This window comes from Theobroma cacao, chromosome 8 (genome assembly GCF_053813885.1).
Source record: "Theobroma cacao isolate CCN51 chromosome 8, ASM5381388v1, whole genome shotgun sequence".
NCBI lineage: Eukaryota > Viridiplantae > Streptophyta > Magnoliopsida > Malvales > Malvaceae > Theobroma > Theobroma cacao.
Genome location: NC_142646.1, coordinates 5,252,038 through 5,269,959, shown reverse-complemented (window position 1 = coordinate 5,269,959; position 17,922 = coordinate 5,252,038). Strand labels below are relative to the sequence as shown.

Sequence of the window (17,922 nt, the reverse complement as noted above, 5' to 3'; positions counted from 1 at the left end):
GATTTGATAGAGAGTTAATGGGATACATGAATGAACACCCAACTTCTTACAGAAGGATCTTGCATTAGACAAATTGTACAGAAGAGAGCAGGAAGAGGGGCCGGTGACCCTGTGACCTGTTTCCCAATACTAACTCCATCTCCCATGCCAAGATTATGGGATGCAAAGATATCTCACAAGAGATTCATCTAATAATGATAGCCAAAGCTAGGACAAAAGAAATGGAAAAACCAGCTGGTCCAAAGTTGCTACATTTCTTCCCCTTACACCAAATATGAATCTTCGATGTGAAGGCTATTTATATATTATATGCAACTAAACTGTTTAATTCTATTCATCTTCTTGTTCCAAAACATATGCCTTTCATGCAAAATTAATTTTGTATTAAAAAAATCATGATAAATATAAAATTTTAATTTTTGTAAAATATCATCATTACATTTCAAAAATTATTTATGTAAATATACATATACTTACCCGAAGTTATGACCATAGGTGAAGATTAAGAATGAACCATTTCCCTTGAATGAAAAATGTTTATGTGCTGGCTGGGTGATCTGACAAACTATACTAAAAGCGGTTGTCTGGGTGCCATAATAACAAGAAGCAACATCACAAGAATCACGGAATGCTAGGACTACGTACCTGTCTTATAGGGCATAATCCATAAAGCATAGCCAGCTAGGGTTCATGATTCATCAGCCATTAAGCATATGTATGGGTTTCTTATACAGAGAAGCATCAAAGGTACTGCAAAAATTTTGACAGATCAAAGCATCGGATTCGATTAGGAGCCACAGTTTAAGTCAACGGCCTTTTTATACGAGAGAGAGATAAGGATCAGTTGAAAGATTCAAATAATTTTGATAATTAAAGCTCTAATGAATATGCCCTATGTTATTATGGGGACGAAGCAGCTACGCGCCACTGAAACAGGAAGCCCTGGTGGTGGGTTTAGAAGCTGTCATCATTTTCAAAGGGGAAAAGAGGTGTGAAGGACTCAAGAATAATCCCATTATTATAGTAATTTAAAAGTGAACCATAATTTGGGATAATCTAATAAATGAACAAGATGATGTGTTCCACTAAGTATTTCATTCTCTCAAGTTGAGAATTGCATTATTTTGACAGTATAAACTAATAAACGTTTGACACGTGTATCGATTCTCACAAATTCTTCCCAACCCCTGTTTTATTATTTCCCCCTTGCCCCCCATCTTTTTTCTCTGTCCCTTTCCTTCCTTTCCAAAAGGAAATCAATGGAAAAAGATTAAGTTGAAATTCTTTATCTGCTTTCTTTTCCCCAATTCTGCCTTTATGACACCTTCTTTTATTGGGACATGAAGGTGAACATGGGGCATAAGTCTTCCTTGTCAAGGTTTGCAGAATTGAATCGGCACCTCAAAGAAGCAAATTTTCATGACATATCCCATGTGAGGGGAGCCCATTTTGTTCCTTTTTCCACTTCAAAAAAACACAAAGGATAGAAAAAGCATGAAGCCTGCCAATGCCATTTTTTCCATGCAGGACGTACCAATTCATGTGGAGTATTATTGATCGATATTGCTTTATTGCATTCGTCCTGCAAAACACATCATTCTCTACGAGATCAATTATTACCTTACTGAGATCCAAAAAGCTGTTAGACAAGAACCAGATTGAGAGTAAAACAGGCAGTAAACCATCCGTGTTTCTGGATCAATTGGTGTACTTTTCTTTGGATTAGTGTTGGTTTAAACGTAAAATTGCCACATTGTCAAACAAATAAACAAGCAGAAGCAGTAGACATATATACGTCGACAATTCAGAGCGGAAAAAGTGATTCGCTGTTCGCTAAGATTTTCTTGCACATTCACATCAATGATATTCCTCCGCTGCGTTTCTTCTGACTGGACTGGCTGGTCATGTCACGTGTGCTGGTTCCTTGAATGTAAACAACCAGAACCATTGGCCAGCAGCTGTACAGTCATGATTTTGGACCAATTCCCCTTTTTTTTGGTTGATATTCTAGGACACCACTCAAGATAGAAATGATCAATTTTTCTACCTTTTTCTTTCCCCGACTTCTTTTGTTCAGTTCAAAATCACCAGTTTGATTGGGTACATAACAATAACATGAAAATATTAAAATATGTCAACAAAGTTGGTTCAATCTTTTAATTTATTCAATTCGATAATAAAAAAATTTTGAATTTGAGCGACTATAACCCTTATAAATATTATTCAAAATATAAAATCTAAACGAGTGAAAAACACATACTTATGTCCTAAAACTACATATTTTTGTTTGAACTTACTTTGTTTTCTATTAGTTGTTGGTCTCTTGTAAAGCTGCCAAAGACTCTTTGACCAGCTGATCTCTTGCCAATCGTACAGATTTCCTCGCCGGAGCCGTTTTTTGACATGCCATAAGGAGTATTTGGTAGTTACAGTCTTAGATTAATAATGGCATTTACCTGCTGTTGAGGTTAATAAATTCATCTTTCCAAAAAAATAAAAGTCCTCATTTGAAGGTTGGAGCAACTTATTTGTTCCTGAAATCTTATTAACCAAAAAAAAGAAACCCTTAGAATATTATTTGATCGCTGCAACCAAGGAAACCATTTTGTCAATGTTAGGCTGCAAACTTTGCATTCTGCTGCTACCCATCTTAACAAAGAATTTTTCCTTTTCAACCTATATTCCTATTGCTGAAATTGTTCTGGCTTAATATTGTAGTTTAATCGCCAATGGAAGTCTCTCTTTCAAAAAGGCTCAAGAGCCTATTAATAGGTGATGAACAATTGGTCAATTTAGGGGACAGTGCACCAACCCAAAAACAGGAACAAAATGGAACACCTTTATGATGCCTGGGAATCAATTCTTTCCCCTAAAAACTAACAATATCTTTTGTGCCCAGGATTAAGGATGCTTTTGCTGGTGTTTGTAGGGGAAAAATTTTGTATTTGCTGGCTGGGTACAAACAGAAAGTGCATAGCTTGCCCTCTTGGGGATAACAATAAAATTTGTTCATTAAATCTCTTCAGGGTCAAAAAAATTAAAACAGCTCTCTCGTTATATGTACAACAACTTATTATTTGTGGATTCTATAAGATAGATAATGATGTATCGCAGTATCGGTTCTTACTTATTAATAGTACGGAATATGAATTTTTTGTAGTCAACCTTTCCTTAAAAAGGGGCATATATTTTTCCAATAAAACTAAATGGGGTGAGGATGAAATTTTCAGAATTGAATAGAATTGCAGACTACTTCAAAAAAAAAAAAGTAAAATGGTTAAATCAAATTAAGAATTTTAAACTAAACCTTTGCTAACCTTTATCACATGACGAAGCCCAAATTAGTTTAGGTGTTATTAAATGGATGAAGAAGAGTCTATATTGGCCGTGTGGACGGGGCATGGGGGTGGCGAGGGTAGAGCCTACAGAATGTGAAAACTAGATGGTTGGTGGGATTAAATGGCAGAGGACACAGGGCAACTTGTCAGTACATCAATCATCCAAGAAAATGAATACTAGTATATCTGTCACGCTTTCCAGGGAATTAAGTTTTTCAGCGTCGTACTACTACGTAATGTAATTTATGTCAAACCAAGTTTGCTGGACCATGGTCAACACACCCACCAACATTGGTAAAACATGAATTCCTTCCTGGGCATATCAAAATCCCAGAAATGATTGTCTCTTTGATAATTGATACAAATTATGACTACGAGTAACAATGAAGAAACCAGTTAGCTTTAACTCTAGAAAAATATTGAGTTAGTAATTTTTTATTTTATGGGAACTGTCATAAAAAATAAGAAATTTTGTAAGGTGTTAGTTTGATTGTGAAATCTTTTTTAATAATAAAAAACTAGTTTCATTCAAAAGGAAAGGAGCCTTCCCAAACTAACTCATCATGCAACTCACAAAACCAAAAAGAATAGCTCTTACCTCATCATGCAAGTGGTGGCAGTTACCAGAAGCTGACCGCTATGGTCCCTAATCAGCGCTCCCAGCCCTGTCATCTTGTCCTCGGCGAAAATGGCAGCATCAACGTTGATCTTATTAACAGCATCCACAAGAGGGACAAACCAGATATTAGCTCCAACCTCATCCTTTGATGGACAAGCAAACTCACTCATGACAGACCTATATTCATCCACAACTCTTAATTATTAGAACTTTTAGCTTGAGATGGAAGAAGGCGGGTACGTATCATCATGTAAGCATATATTTATTGTGGTTGTGCCAAATAAACCAAAATGTGGCCGTACAAGCCTTTAAATCTCCACCCTGTACCACATTTAGAATTGTAGCGAAACTCTCCAACACAGAGAAAGATGCAAATGGCGACACATTTATACTTGAATATATGAACTCCCAATAAGCTTCGACTTCAAGGGCATTCAAAGGAAACATGCAGCAGTTTTCCTCCTCGTCGAAACAGATACAACACCTATGTCCACCTGTAATTCTCTCCTATATGGGCATAGTATCTTGCAAGGAACCACCATACTATAATCTTCACCTTTGGGATAACTTTTGCTTTCCAAATAGTTAACCACCATGCCTTAACATCATTCACCACAACTCCGTCACCTTTAAGCCACCATCTTGCCACATGATAGGGTAATTTTATCGCAAATCTTATATCTCAAGCTTCGTGCCGTATCAACACATTCTGCACAAAATGAGAGCTCAATGGGACCCGTAATCACCTCCGCATATGGAAAATATTTTGCTTTTAGAATTTGAAAACACAAGGTATTGTTTCGCTAATAATGTCAGTTTAAATAATCACGGAACACCGATCCACCCTCAACATTTTGCATTAAGAATTTGAGTCACCTTCTTTAGGGACGGAGGGTGTTTGATAAGGAAAGGGCTAGCTCCTCTTTAAGATTATGAAATTGAATAATAGTTTCAACGTAGTTTTACATTTTGACTTTCTTCCAAATTTTTTTAATATTAAAAAAATGTCACATCAATAATCAATTATTAAATTGAACTTAGAATAAAAGAATTGAAAAAATATTACCTTAGAAAACAATGGAAAATACGCGTTTAATTTGCGTTTGGACATTGGTTAACACTTTCATTACGTCAACTGTCCCTAGTTGGGTGGTTGGTAAGCAGATTTACGGTTTTGGTAAGTATTAAGCAAGCTAACTAGATAAGGTTTGGATCCCATGAAAAAAGGGCAAAACTTGTTATCCCTGTAGCCAAACAGATCTCCAAGGAAGCCTTGCTTGTTCCTGATTTAAATATTTAAAAATTAATAAGCAAATGTCTCAAGAAATTAGTAGATTAACCAAACAAGTATGAAAAATCTATGTCAGAAAAAATATTACAATGTACAATCCCGTAATCAGTCAAAGAGGAATATCCCCTGTTTGCCACCAGTAAAAAGAAGATGAGGGAGGAAATGGAAAAGGAAAAAACTTTGGGCAGAGACAAAGAAAGTGCCAAACAATGAAAACAGACTGAAACAGCAAAGTCAACAGGGCAGAAGTCTGCTTTGTGGCAGCCTTTTCTTTTTTGTTTTCTTTTTAGTGCTGCAACTCCTTCCTTCACAATATTTCCTATCACAGAGGAAGGAGACTCTTCCTAAAAACGGTTACAAATCATCATAATAGGCAAAAGGTCGATTCCTGCTCTCCAATATTTGTTTTCTTAAGCAGTAATTTTTTTTAACCCCTTAGAAAAAGCTTTCAAATGTTCTCCTCTTGAGTCTTCACCCTCTTCCTCTTTCTTCCTTTCTTTACCTTCATTTCTTTATTCAATTGCTTGTGCAAATTAATAAAAGCTGCCTATCACAGGAAGGAGAATAAGAGCCACAACTGCAAGAAGAAGGAAAACAGAGAAGAAGAATAAAAAAGAGCTGTTTTATCAGGTACCAGCTTCACCAAGCGGCAGCAGCAAAAGCAAGACCATATTTTGGCCTTTGAATTATCTTTTTCCTGGTTTTTCTTCAACACCCAGTTCTTGTTTTTGCTTCTTTTTCTGTTCTTTTTGTGGTTTTGGGGGTTTTAGCTTCTAGGGTTGTGGTTTAAAGGGTTTTTTTTTTAATGATCATTTTTTGGGGGTTTCTGGTGCTGCAGACTTTGACTTTGGTGAAAACGTGATCAAGAGCTTGATGCTGAAGAGAAATTAGTCAGGCAAATTAGAGGTTTTGCAGAAATTTTATTTACTATGGATTGGTTGTGCTGCTTTAGTTCATCTCAGGTAAACGATATTGCTAGTACTCTTTTAGGCTTTTCTTAATGGTCCCATATTAGTTGGGAAAACAAAACTCAATTAATTGGTAGTTAGTTTAATGAAGCTTGGTATTGATTGGTGTTAATTTTGAGGTTATGTTACTTGGTTCTGTAGGATTTCTATATGAGCTATTAGGAGTTATGAGTTTGGGTTGCAGGAAGGTTTCTAGTGAGATTAAATTGAATAAATCCTCTGGCTATTGAGAGGATTTGATCATTCATGTTAGATGTATGTTTGGATTTTTCGTAAGTACTTCCTGATAATTAGCTCTATGGCATCAAGCCATTGAATTTTTCCGACCACTGTAAGATTAAATTGCTGACCGCCTGAACCCTTTTCTAGAAGTGGTGGTGTGGAGTAAAAAAAGTAGATTTCTAACTTTGTAAACCATTTTAGAGTTGCTATTTTATGTAATTTCCTGGTGCAGTTTAAATGGCAATTCATATATGCAGCCGTTTATGTAATCAAGATGTTTTTGTTTTACCTCTTTGCCCAACAGTCCGTTATAAGAAATTCATCACATGTTTCTTTATTTTGGTTAATTATGAACTGCCATTACACAGCTTGTTTAGAACAAAAATTTGAATTAATTTTCCATGCTAGAACTGCTTGGAAGGAGAAGTTGTACTATTTGGTTTTCCTTTCCTTTTTGTTGCGTCATATTTGTCCTAATGTTCTGCTGATGCCACATGTTTGATGGGTTTGATAACTAGATTGCTTTAAGCTTGCTTTTGTTTCTTAGTGTCATTTGTTTGCCTTTAAACAATGTGGCTATGTAAGGTTTACATAAAATTTATTATTCCCACTTTATCTGTTTAGCTTGGAGGAGCACATTCATCGTCTAGTTCTGGTAAAGGGAAAAACCATGAGGGTATGATGAGGTTTGGTTACAGCCTAGTAAAAGGGAAAGCTAATCATCCTATGGAGGATTATCATGTCGCTAAGTTCATGCAGATTCAGGGACACGAGTTAGGGCTTTTCGCTATCTATGATGGTCATCTGGGAGATAGCGTACCTGCCTACCTACAGAAGCATTTGTTTGCCAATATCCTAAAGGAGGTGGGATGTACCATAATTACATGTTTTGGTTTATTAATTTTGAATTAGCGTGTGCTTACATTTTCTCACTTTCTCATTCTAGGAAGAGTTTTGGGTTGACCCCTTCAGAGCCATCTTGAAAGCTTATGAGAAAACAGACCAGGCAATTCTTTCACATAGCTCGGACTTGGGTCGTGGTGGATCCACTGCTGTAACTGCAATATTGATAAATGGAATAAGGCTATGGGTGGCAAATGTTGGAGATTCACGAGCAGTTCTTTCAAGAGGGGGTCAGGCAATACAGATGACTACAGATCATGAACCCAACACAGAACGAGGCAGCATTGAGAACAAAGGCGGATTTGTCTCAAATATGCCAGGTCTTTTACTGTAGTAAAATTTTAGAAGTTCATTCTTTGAGCTTGAGCAAGTCTAGTTGAGTATGGTCATAACTAATATTTTGGTTAGACAGTGGGCTGGTCAAATCTGCTAATTATCTATAAGCAGTTTTGCATCTTCTAATCCTTATAACTTTTGTGTAGGAAGTTACTAAAGGAACTAGTTATCTAATATAACTTGCTCCAACTTTACTATATACTCATTTCCAGTTCTGAGCAGTTCCTAATAAGCAAATAAATGTCCATGTAGTTTCAATCCATAGGTATAGTTGTGTAATAACAAGATAATTGAATTGTTAAAATTACCATGGAGCAGAGAAGATAAGATTAAGTCAATGCAGTCTCCTCTGTCCTTAGCCATCCTGTTTTCTAATAGGCATAATAATACCGTTTGTTGGTGGCATATTTCCTCTTTTTCATTTTCAGTAGAATCTTAACCTAGGATATGGTATTTTCCTTAGGCTACATATGAAGTGTCAATTCAGTATGCGATTTGAGTGTAAAGGAAATTACTTACATGACTATTTCGTAGATTCCTGGGATAATATAGCACTAGAGAGCAGAACTTCCTTGTGATGAAGAAAAATTTTCTGGGAATATCATTTACTTCAGTAGTTTCTTCAATCTCAGATTGCACCTTACAAAAAAGAATTTAGAGCAGAACATGATATTTGGAAAATGCATTGTTGGTTGAATTCTAGTTTTTCTTTTAATGGAAAAACAAAAAATGAGCATGAAAAAGTTGTTTGCATGCATGAAAGATAACAAGGCCAAGAAAACATTGGTTCAGCTAATCCTAACTATAGAGGTTTCCACTATCGTCAGCTGTTGCTCTTAAATACGTCATTTCCTTGTGTGAAATATAACCCTGAATCGAGGATCCAGAAATCTTCATTTCTAATTTGCTAACATGTTGAGAGACATTAATTAGAATGCATGACTCATCAATTGACAATTTAGCAGCCTAATGAGCAATAACACCTGATATCATTTCATTCATAAAGTTTGTATGCTTTGACTTCTTGTTGTTAAGTAAGAAAAAAAAGCTGGGAGGTCATCTGATGTTTGTTAGATTGTTAAATTTGCTGTTTTTGCATGCTATCAGGAGATGTTCCCAGAGTTAATGGACAACTGGCAGTTTCACGCGCTTTTGGAGACAAGAGTCTTAAATCACATCTGCGATCAGATCCAGACATTCAAGACACCAACGTAGATAATAGTATGGATATTTTAGTCCTTGCAAGTGATGGTCTTTGGAAGGTAAATCATTTTTGTTTGATGTCTCCTCTTATAGCTGATCCTTATTAACCACTTTGTGCATATGTAAAGAATTGTCTCAGCAATGCATGAGCTGGAAATAGATCTGTAGGAGTTATTTTTCCTTTTGCATATGCTTAATCCAGGTGATGACTAATCAAGAGGCTGTTGATATTGCAAGAAGGTTCAAAGACCCACAGAAGGCAGCAAAGCAACTAACTGCTGAAGCAGTAAAAAGAGACAGTAAAGATGACATATCGTGCGTCGTAGTTAGATTTAGGGGATAGAACTTTTTAAATCATATTGCTCTTCCGGTGCAATATATACCTGAAATAAGAGTTTATTTACACAGGATGCCACTTTGTGGATTAGACCAACATGAAAATATATACCTGGTTGGGTTAATTCTTGAAGGTCTGCAGAAGTCGAGGTTTGCAATTTATGCAGGATTCACCCCATGTATATTTGTTTTATCAATTAGGTTCTGATGTTTGATATTGTTTGATTTCTTTATGAAGGTGATTAGGAATTCAATGTATATTGTTATGGCATGAAAATGTCTCACTCACGTCTGGTGTGTAGATGAAATTGGCTTTGATTGTCACTGGAGGAATTTTCATGGTGTGGTTCAATATAGTTACCATGAAGGCCTTATATGTCCGCCTTTCTGGTTTTTTATATTTTATTTGAAGCTGGCCGTTGACGGTTGAAAGAAGTCTGCTTCTTGGGGCGCTTGATCAGGTTTGCTTCGTAGTAAACCAGAACACAAGTTCCCTTGTTTCTGCTCAAGTTGAGGTTGCTTACATTCTAACCTTAGCTACATCTTGAAGCTTCATTATTGAACTCATTGACTCTAGTTACCAGTAAGAACTAACCAAGTGGACAACTCTTTTGGACAAAGATGTTTGTAGTTAGGTACAAAGTGATTTAAGTTATAACCACATTTATTTATTGGTCAATTAACTTAGTTCTAGTTTGAACCGTGTGTTTTCGTTCAGCTATCCACGTACATGATGGTCAAAGTTGGTTCAAATTTGTTTACAATATAGTATGGTAGGGGTTGAAGTTTGAATTTGGTCATTTTGTTATCTTAATTCGGTAGTTTTACTCTATTTACTTTAATTTTAATGATTTTATTAAAAGTTGATTTAAGGATAATTCATAAAGATATTTAGATTTTGCTTTCGAACTTGGATGACAAGATATTTTGGATTAATTTTTGGATTACGTGGCATTAATTTAAAAAATATATAGTAATTAATATCTTTTAAAATTCTTTAAAAAACAATCGCTAGTTTTTTTTTTTTTTTTGGTATTAATGTGTACCATATGATAAAAAGAAGCATAAGCTGACATGTTACCTTATTAACAAAAAGGTTGCATGTCAAATTTAATTGTTAAAGTTCAACACCATTATTAATTGTTTTTAATTGACCTGTAATAGTATAATCATTAAATTCATTGAGATACTGGAGAGATCAAATTAAAAAATGTAAGTATAATAATTGCTCCTACTAATCAAATTAGTATAGTGCCTATAGCTATTTTACGGAAAGAATTACATAAAATATAGATTATATTGGAGTGGATTTCAATTTTATTTCTTCAAAATAGTTTATAGGGAAAGCCATATTATATTAGTCAATTGCATAAATGTATGGTTTATGTTAGTGGAGGAAAAGATAAATAGATATTAATTGAAGATAGTTATTTGCTTTGGATTCAATCACTAAAACTTGTTCCTAAATATATAATTTTAAAACAATACTTAACCGAAGAAGATAATAATCCTATTAAACATCTAGTAGTTTTTTTTTTCATTAAAAATATATTGTTCAAACAAAATGAATAATATTTGTGATTAGGAGGTTTTTATTTTTGTTAGATGATGTATATCAACTTTTTAGATGCAAGACTTGTACTTAGTTAAATGTTAAGGGAATGCAAACTGTTACACAACTGTCAGATATGTTTAATTATGGTAACAATTTGCTTTTCCTTTTGCCATATACATTTGTTTTCATTTCTTTTATTTCTGTTGTTGTGCTATATTGTATTATAAAACTACATGAATGTATGGTTTTTGATATTAGAGGAAAAGATAAACGAGTATTAATTGAATGTAGTTATTTGCTCTAATTTTAATTATAAAAAATCCGCACTTATATATACGGTTATAAAACAGTACTTATCTAAAGACAATAATCTTATCAAAGGTTATTAGATATATAATAAAATATTAAAAAATGAGAGAGTATATAACCTGTACTATTGGTAGATTAAGTTAAACAATTGTAGATTAAGATAAACAGATGTAGAGTACAAGGCAATAGTATAATGTAAAGATTTTATTGATATAATAATAACTAATTTCTAATAGTATCTGTCTTTTATATATAAAATAAATGATTAAATATTGTCTAATTCAGTTGATTTGTTTATTCAATGATAATTGTGTGCTATGTATATTGAGAAATGAGTAAATTTTTTTGTTTTTTTTCATTTAATGAATTGGAGGGATATCTATTGAAATTTAAACATTCATTTATAAAAGAGATGTCTAAATATTATGGATTAAGGTTCATACAGAATAAGAAGATATAGATTAAAAATAATATTAAATTATAATTAATAAATATTAAATGAATTTATCCTCTAAACATTAAAAGTTAAAAATTATTATTTTCAAATATTTTTTATTAAAATAAATAAAAATAAAATAATTTAATTTAATTAAAAAGGACAAGTATTAATTAATTTACCTAATCAATTATCCTACTTTTATCTATATAATAGATATACTTTCAAAATTGGGACACAATTTAGGAAAGTGGAAGATTATTACTACTCATATGATGCCATTAGACTTTCTAGAGAAGAAAATGCCCATAAATCCATGGCATTTAATGGGTCTTAATGGAGACGTTCATAATAAAAAATGCAAAAAGTTAAGAATCAACAGGCCCAAAAGTATGGGCTGATTTAGGCCCGAGACTGATCTGAATCAGCCACAGCTGCGGACAGGGTAATCACTAAGCCACCCACCCATTAGGGTTTAGTTCTCCATTGTTCGCTATAAATGCATCTCATCGCCGTTGGGGTTTACCAATACCATCCTTTCTTCCTTGTCCAGTGTCTTCATCTTCTCTTTTCTGGGTGTTTTAAGTTTATTGAATGTAGTTTTGTGTTTTAGCAACAGTAAGTTGATTTGGTGTGTAAATGATCAGTAATGAAATATTGGGTTTGGGTTTGGATTTGGAAACTGCCTCTCCTTTCGGCTGCAAGGATTTGAGATCTAAGGATCGATTTCTTGACGGCTTTGTTCTGGAGGCATAAACTAATTCACATCCAAAGAGCCTTGGGGGTTTCGGATTAGTTGCATTTTCATTTGCTTCTCTGGCTCCCTTTTCTTTGGTACATCTTTTTCTTCTTTTCTTGGTTAATGCCGTTCCAAACCAGTTCTCTTTGCTATGATGTTTTTGGTGATCAAATTAACCAAACTTAGGTTCCTATCACCATCCGATGGAGTGGTTTAAGGTTCTCAATTCTCCAAATTGATGGATTTTCATGTGCTTTCAATGGATAACTTGATGGGCTGTGGTTTGGGTTTTGGATATAAATTTCGATTAAAAGCTAAAACATGGTTGATAATGGAGTAATGCAAGAAACTACCGATCCACTTGGTAATGCAGAACTGGAAACTATTAGCTATAGACACTTATGGAACGTTTGATTTACGAAATAAATAAGAATAAAATAAAAATAAATAAAAATAAAATAAAATAATTATTACGAGAATAAAATAAGGTGATAATAGAATAAATAATATGTAGTTCGGTACTATCAATAGAATAAAGTATGAATAATTATTATAATTTATTAGTGTTTGGTTGGTAATAATATTTTAAAATAAAAAATAAAAAGATAAAAATATTTTTATTATATATAATTATTTATTTTTATTGTATTTTTAAATATTAATAATTTATAATTAATTAAAATATTAATAATTAATAATTTAAATATTAATATTTTAATATAATTTAATTAATAATATTTTAATTAATTATAAATTATTAATAATTTAATATTATTTTGTTAAAATATAAATAATTTATATTATTTTTAATATATTATTTTTTAATGAGTATAAATAAAAATAAAATTATTTATATTTTAACAAAATAATATTAAATTATTAATAATTTAATAAATAAAACATTAATAGTTTAAAATATTAATGTTTTAATATTTTAATCAAATTAATATTAACAATGTTTAAATTATATATAAAATATTAATATTTTAAATATTACAAATAATTTATTTTTTTATTCTTTTTTTTTTCTTCATGAGTTGGTTGTCGGAAAGACAATCGGTGTAACAAAACGTCGATCTGGCCACTATGGCTCCAGATCGACGCTTTCCTGTGGTTAGATTTGGCCGTGGAGTGTCAAATCCAACTATGGGATCTGGTCGGGAAGCACCAGATCCGGTGCTTCTCGCGGTCAGATTTGGTTGGATCTCGGTTGAATGTTGTCGAAAAAGACTAGATCGAAGATTTTCGATCATATTTGGTCATTGCTGTCGCCGTCGTCGTCGTCGCCGTTGTCACTGCCGTCGTCGATGTTGAGTATCAGTTAGAGAGAGAATGATAGAGGAAAGAACGTGAGAAGAGAGGAAAAAAAAAAGAAAAATGAGAAGAAAAAAAGTATTTATAGGTATAGGATTATAATATTTTTAAGTTATAAAGGGTATTTTGGTCATTATATATTTAAAAGCTATCCTATGTCTCATGAAATAGATATTATCGGAGGGAGAAGGGAATAGATAAAGCTAACTTTTAACCTATCTACTGAAATTTTTATTTCTGTGAAATTACTATTCCGTCTCTCAATCTTATACCAAACAAAGATATAGAAAATGATCGAGAATAGAAGAGGAATAGCATAGCTATTTTCCATAACAAACTTGCAGTTAGAATATGAAATCCATTTTGGTAAAGAGATTGCATTGGCTTGGGCTTGAGATGGTTCCCAGCCGTTCAGCACTAATAAGTATCTTCCCAACTTGAGCTTTTGTGTTGATGGCTGCGAGCCGAACATCCATGATGGCAAATCAAGGAATGGGATAATGCTCACAATCCAATATCGATTGCATTAGAAAAGAAAATTGAAGAATGCAAGGAATTATTCCTTGTTATTTCAAGGCTACAAAGGCAACTCAGGTTTAGGTTAATAACCAAAATATATGTGAAACTCCCGTGGACTTCTTTGGTTCTATGAAACATATATCCCACGTTTGTTAACCAACCACTAAGGTCAGAATCAAATCCATTCATTGCTGGCCTTGCCATGTCTAATTCCTTGTAATATTACTTGGGTTTTTTTCTGTGATTCAATCAGTGTCGGATACGTGATCTTATGATTCACGACCACGACTCCACTTCTCAAAATCGATAGTTCACTGTTTCAGCCGTGAGGGTGATCTAACATTATATCATATACGCTAACCATGGCTAGAATCTGCAACGGACATTTTGTGGACTCGATTGGAAGAATAAAACGTCAATAATTTACAGAATTTACTTAAGCCCATTTTATCATTTTCTCAAAACAATTTGCATTCCCAACTTCACAATCAAGCACCGTCCCTTATGAGCTTTAAGGGTGAAATTTCACAGGAGAAGAAGGGAATAAATTATGGCAAATAGGTAATGACATCATGCCATCCAGCTAAAAGCCTAAAATGGCAAATGGCAATACGGAGTATAAAAACTTGCAGCCTACAAAGTCTGGGCTCAAATCTCAACCACCTCAGTACTGTGGAGGGGTTTGCAACGCTTTTAATTTTATTTATTACTTGTAAAGGACTACCATTGTTGTTATTGTTATTGTTGCTGCTGCTGTTAACCTGCAAAGACTTTCTTGTCTGTTTCATCAGCTTTTGGCGTCAAACAATGACTAGAGCCAAAACAGATCTCTGGATTTGATTTCTCTACTACTACAAAAATTCTACTCAAAATGCAAAATAGTAAAACAGAGAAGAAAATAACACGTGATTCTGACGAGGAAAAGGAGCTAAACCCCACGTTGAATTATAACATAGAGATAAGGTGCAATAATTGACATGATAATTGATTAGACCCCACAAGAAAGAGCAAATTATACATATAAAGCTGCAAGATAAACATTGCTATGCAAAAAGTAGTTTTTAATTAACAGATAAGGTCACATTGTCCACGCTAAGCATGGGATTGGGTGTTAGATATTGCCAACATTAACCTATCTTGTGATGGCATCTCGTTCCTTCTGTAAACAATCCTGACAACTCAATGCGGGAGGGGGAGGGGGGGTTTGACCTTTACGAATTGCTCATAAATGTCTGCTACAAAGTCGTGTTAACATGTGCAAATTTTGAAGTGAAGGTAGTAGATAAAACGTCGGTTAAAAGAGTCGCTTAACGAGGCTGCGGAAACGAAGGAGGGTTCCCTGATTACATTGCCCAGCTCCTGGTGAAATTAAGTAGAGGCAGTCCACGTGAAGAGTCCCACTCCCTTTTTTTAGCTTAATGTAGCAGCCTCCTGCGTGGAGCCTGGAGGGTGGGAGTGGGACTTGTCCGGAAAAAAAACACGAGTAGTTCAACGACTTACGTATCTACATCTACATCTTTCTATTTGGTCCACTCCAAATCCGAAATAAAAAGAAAACAAACTTACCTTGTTAAGTATTAGGAATACAAAAAGTTTGCAACATGAACAAATTAAATGAAGTTAAACAAAAACAATTGGTAAGTGTCCAAGTGTTAAACGATTTTACAGCCCGGTGACCCAAATGGTCCGGACAACCATTTCTTTCTTTGGAAACCAAAGTCCTTCTTTGTAATCAAACATGTGATCCATATGCCTTTCGCTATCCTATTCCTACCATCCTTCTCCTTCTCTCTCTCTCTCTGTCTATTTCTACTGTTTTAACTCTATGGCGCTAGCAGTTAATTAATGGCCAGAAATAAAACCAAAACAAAAAAAAAAAAAAAGACTTCCATCTTCTTGGATGGTCAAATTACATGTCTTTCTCTCAGTGGAGACCAAGATCCAAATTAACTCTTCTTTACCCCCACAAATATTTTATTTCTCAAACATATATCCCTCTCACACGTAAAACAAACAAAAATTCATTGCATTAAACTCACTAAGGAATGATTTCACTCCCTCAAACAGTTTCTGGTATATGATTCTACAGTTTCTGAAAAAAAAAATGACAAGGTGCTTCAGTTTAACCGAAGCCAAAAACTGGTGCTACAGATTTTCCTTCAACAAATCAGGGCTTCGATCCACTATTACAGACCTCCAAGATGGCACCATCATGCACTGCTGGGTCCCCAAGATCCGCAAAGACTCCAAACCTAACCTCCTCCTTATCCATGGACTCGGTGCCAACGCAATGTGGCAATGGGGTGACATCCTACGCCAGATGATCCCTTACTTCAACATCTTCATACCTGACCTTCTCTTCTTTGGAGAGTCCTACACGACTCGGCCTGAACGCTCCGAGTCGTTCCAGGCTCAGTGCGTGATGCGAGTTATGGAGAAAAACTCGGTGAGGAAACTCAGCCTGGTTGGCCTGAGTTACGGTGGGTTTGTTGGGTACTGTTTAGCAGCGCAGTTTAGTGAGGCTATTGAAAGAGTGATGATATGCTGCGCTGGGGTTTGCATGGAAGAGAAAGATTTAAAGGAAGGGGTTTTCAGGGTATCCGATTTGGAAGAAGCTGCCAGGATTTTAGTACCGCAGACACCTGAGAAGCTCAGGGAACTCATGGGGTTTTCTCTGTTTAAGCCGCCTCCTTTGAGTTTGCTACCTTCTTGTCTGCTCGCAGATTTCATTGGCGTAAGTGAATCAACAATTTAGGTCTCTAGAACAAGCACAATTTTCTGATCTTCTTATAGCCAATTGGGTCTCAACATGTCAGCTTTTTTTTTTTTTAAATGTGTGGAATCTTTTCCTTTTAATGTTTGGGCATACGGGCAGGTGATGTGTACAGAGTATACAGAAGAGAAGAAGGAGCTGATCCGAGCTATACCCAATGATCGAAAGATTTCAAACATTCCCAAGATCACTCAGGTTAATCTTTGAAACAATTCTTTGCTTTTTAAGCCCAAATTTTCATCAACCATTTTCTGCTTTCTAAACAAAGTTGCTTCTACCATCCAGCCCACGTTGATTTTGTGGGGAGAATATGATCAAATATTCCCATTGGAATTGGGTCACAGGTTAAAAAGGTTAATATCTTCTTCAACGCAGCGGCATCAAATTAATTTCTGCTTCTGCCTTCCTTGTGATTGGAAAATGGTTTAAATTTTTAAAATGTAGGCATCTGGGGGATAATGCTCACCTGGTTGTTATCAAGGACGCGGGACACGCCTTCAACATAGAGAAGCCCAAGGAGTATTACAAGCATTTGAAATCTTTTCTAGTCGATTGGCGGCCTCCTCCAGCCAGCCCTCCTCCCAAGAATGAAAACCGTACGTTATCTTGCAATGCAGTAGAGGTACAGCCTTGAAAGTGAAGTGCAACAGCAGAGCTTGTATGTAATTTCTTACCATCTTTAACTTCATCGGAAAAAAGAAGTGAACGTCTCATTTTGAACAGAAAAACAGAAAACCTATTAAGCTATTGCAAAGGAGAGTCGTTGTTCGATACTGCCATTTCCTTCAGAGCATCAGGTGCTTTTTTTAGTGTTTTCTTTTTTGAGTATTTATTAGGGGAATCCAAGGTACAAATTCTTGCAAGTTTGTTTTCCCCCTTTGCTAAAGCCTTACAGGTAGTTTCACATACATATATGTTCACCCTCCCTAATAAATGAATTTCAGTCATTATTTCTCCCCCTGTGCTATCATTCTGTCACCATTCACGGACAGGTTAATGCCTATGGAATTCCATGTTATCTTTAGATCAAATCCAGCCACAAATCAGAACTGCCCAAGTAG

General features: G+C 34.8%; 3 protein-coding genes across 3 annotated transcripts in view; all 3 read left to right on the top strand.

Annotated features, from left to right (window-relative positions):
- Positions 1 to 17,922, top strand: part of LOC18592146 (melanoma-associated antigen G1-like protein) — a 58,370-nt gene that overhangs the window by 33,848 nt on the left and 6,600 nt on the right. The window lies entirely within an intron of this gene.
- On the top strand, positions 5,394 to 9,616 carry LOC18592149 (putative protein phosphatase 2C 10). Its single transcript, XM_007018701.3, has 7 exons — positions 5,394 to 5,628; positions 5,805 to 5,948; positions 6,087 to 6,210; positions 7,063 to 7,302; positions 7,385 to 7,661; positions 8,785 to 8,939; positions 9,083 to 9,616. Exons 3-7 carry the CDS (start codon positions 6,178 to 6,180, stop codon positions 9,221 to 9,223), a joined length of 846 nt encoding a protein of 281 aa, XP_007018763.1. The 5' UTR covers positions 5,394 to 5,628; positions 5,805 to 5,948; positions 6,087 to 6,177; the 3' UTR covers positions 9,224 to 9,616.
- On the top strand, positions 15,772 to 17,828 carry LOC18592148 (alpha/beta-Hydrolases superfamily protein). Its single transcript, XM_007018699.3, has 4 exons — positions 15,772 to 16,822; positions 16,964 to 17,056; positions 17,147 to 17,214; positions 17,306 to 17,828. Exons 1-4 carry the CDS (start codon positions 16,166 to 16,168, stop codon positions 17,493 to 17,495), a joined length of 1,008 nt encoding a protein of 335 aa, XP_007018761.2. The 5' UTR covers positions 15,772 to 16,165; the 3' UTR covers positions 17,496 to 17,828.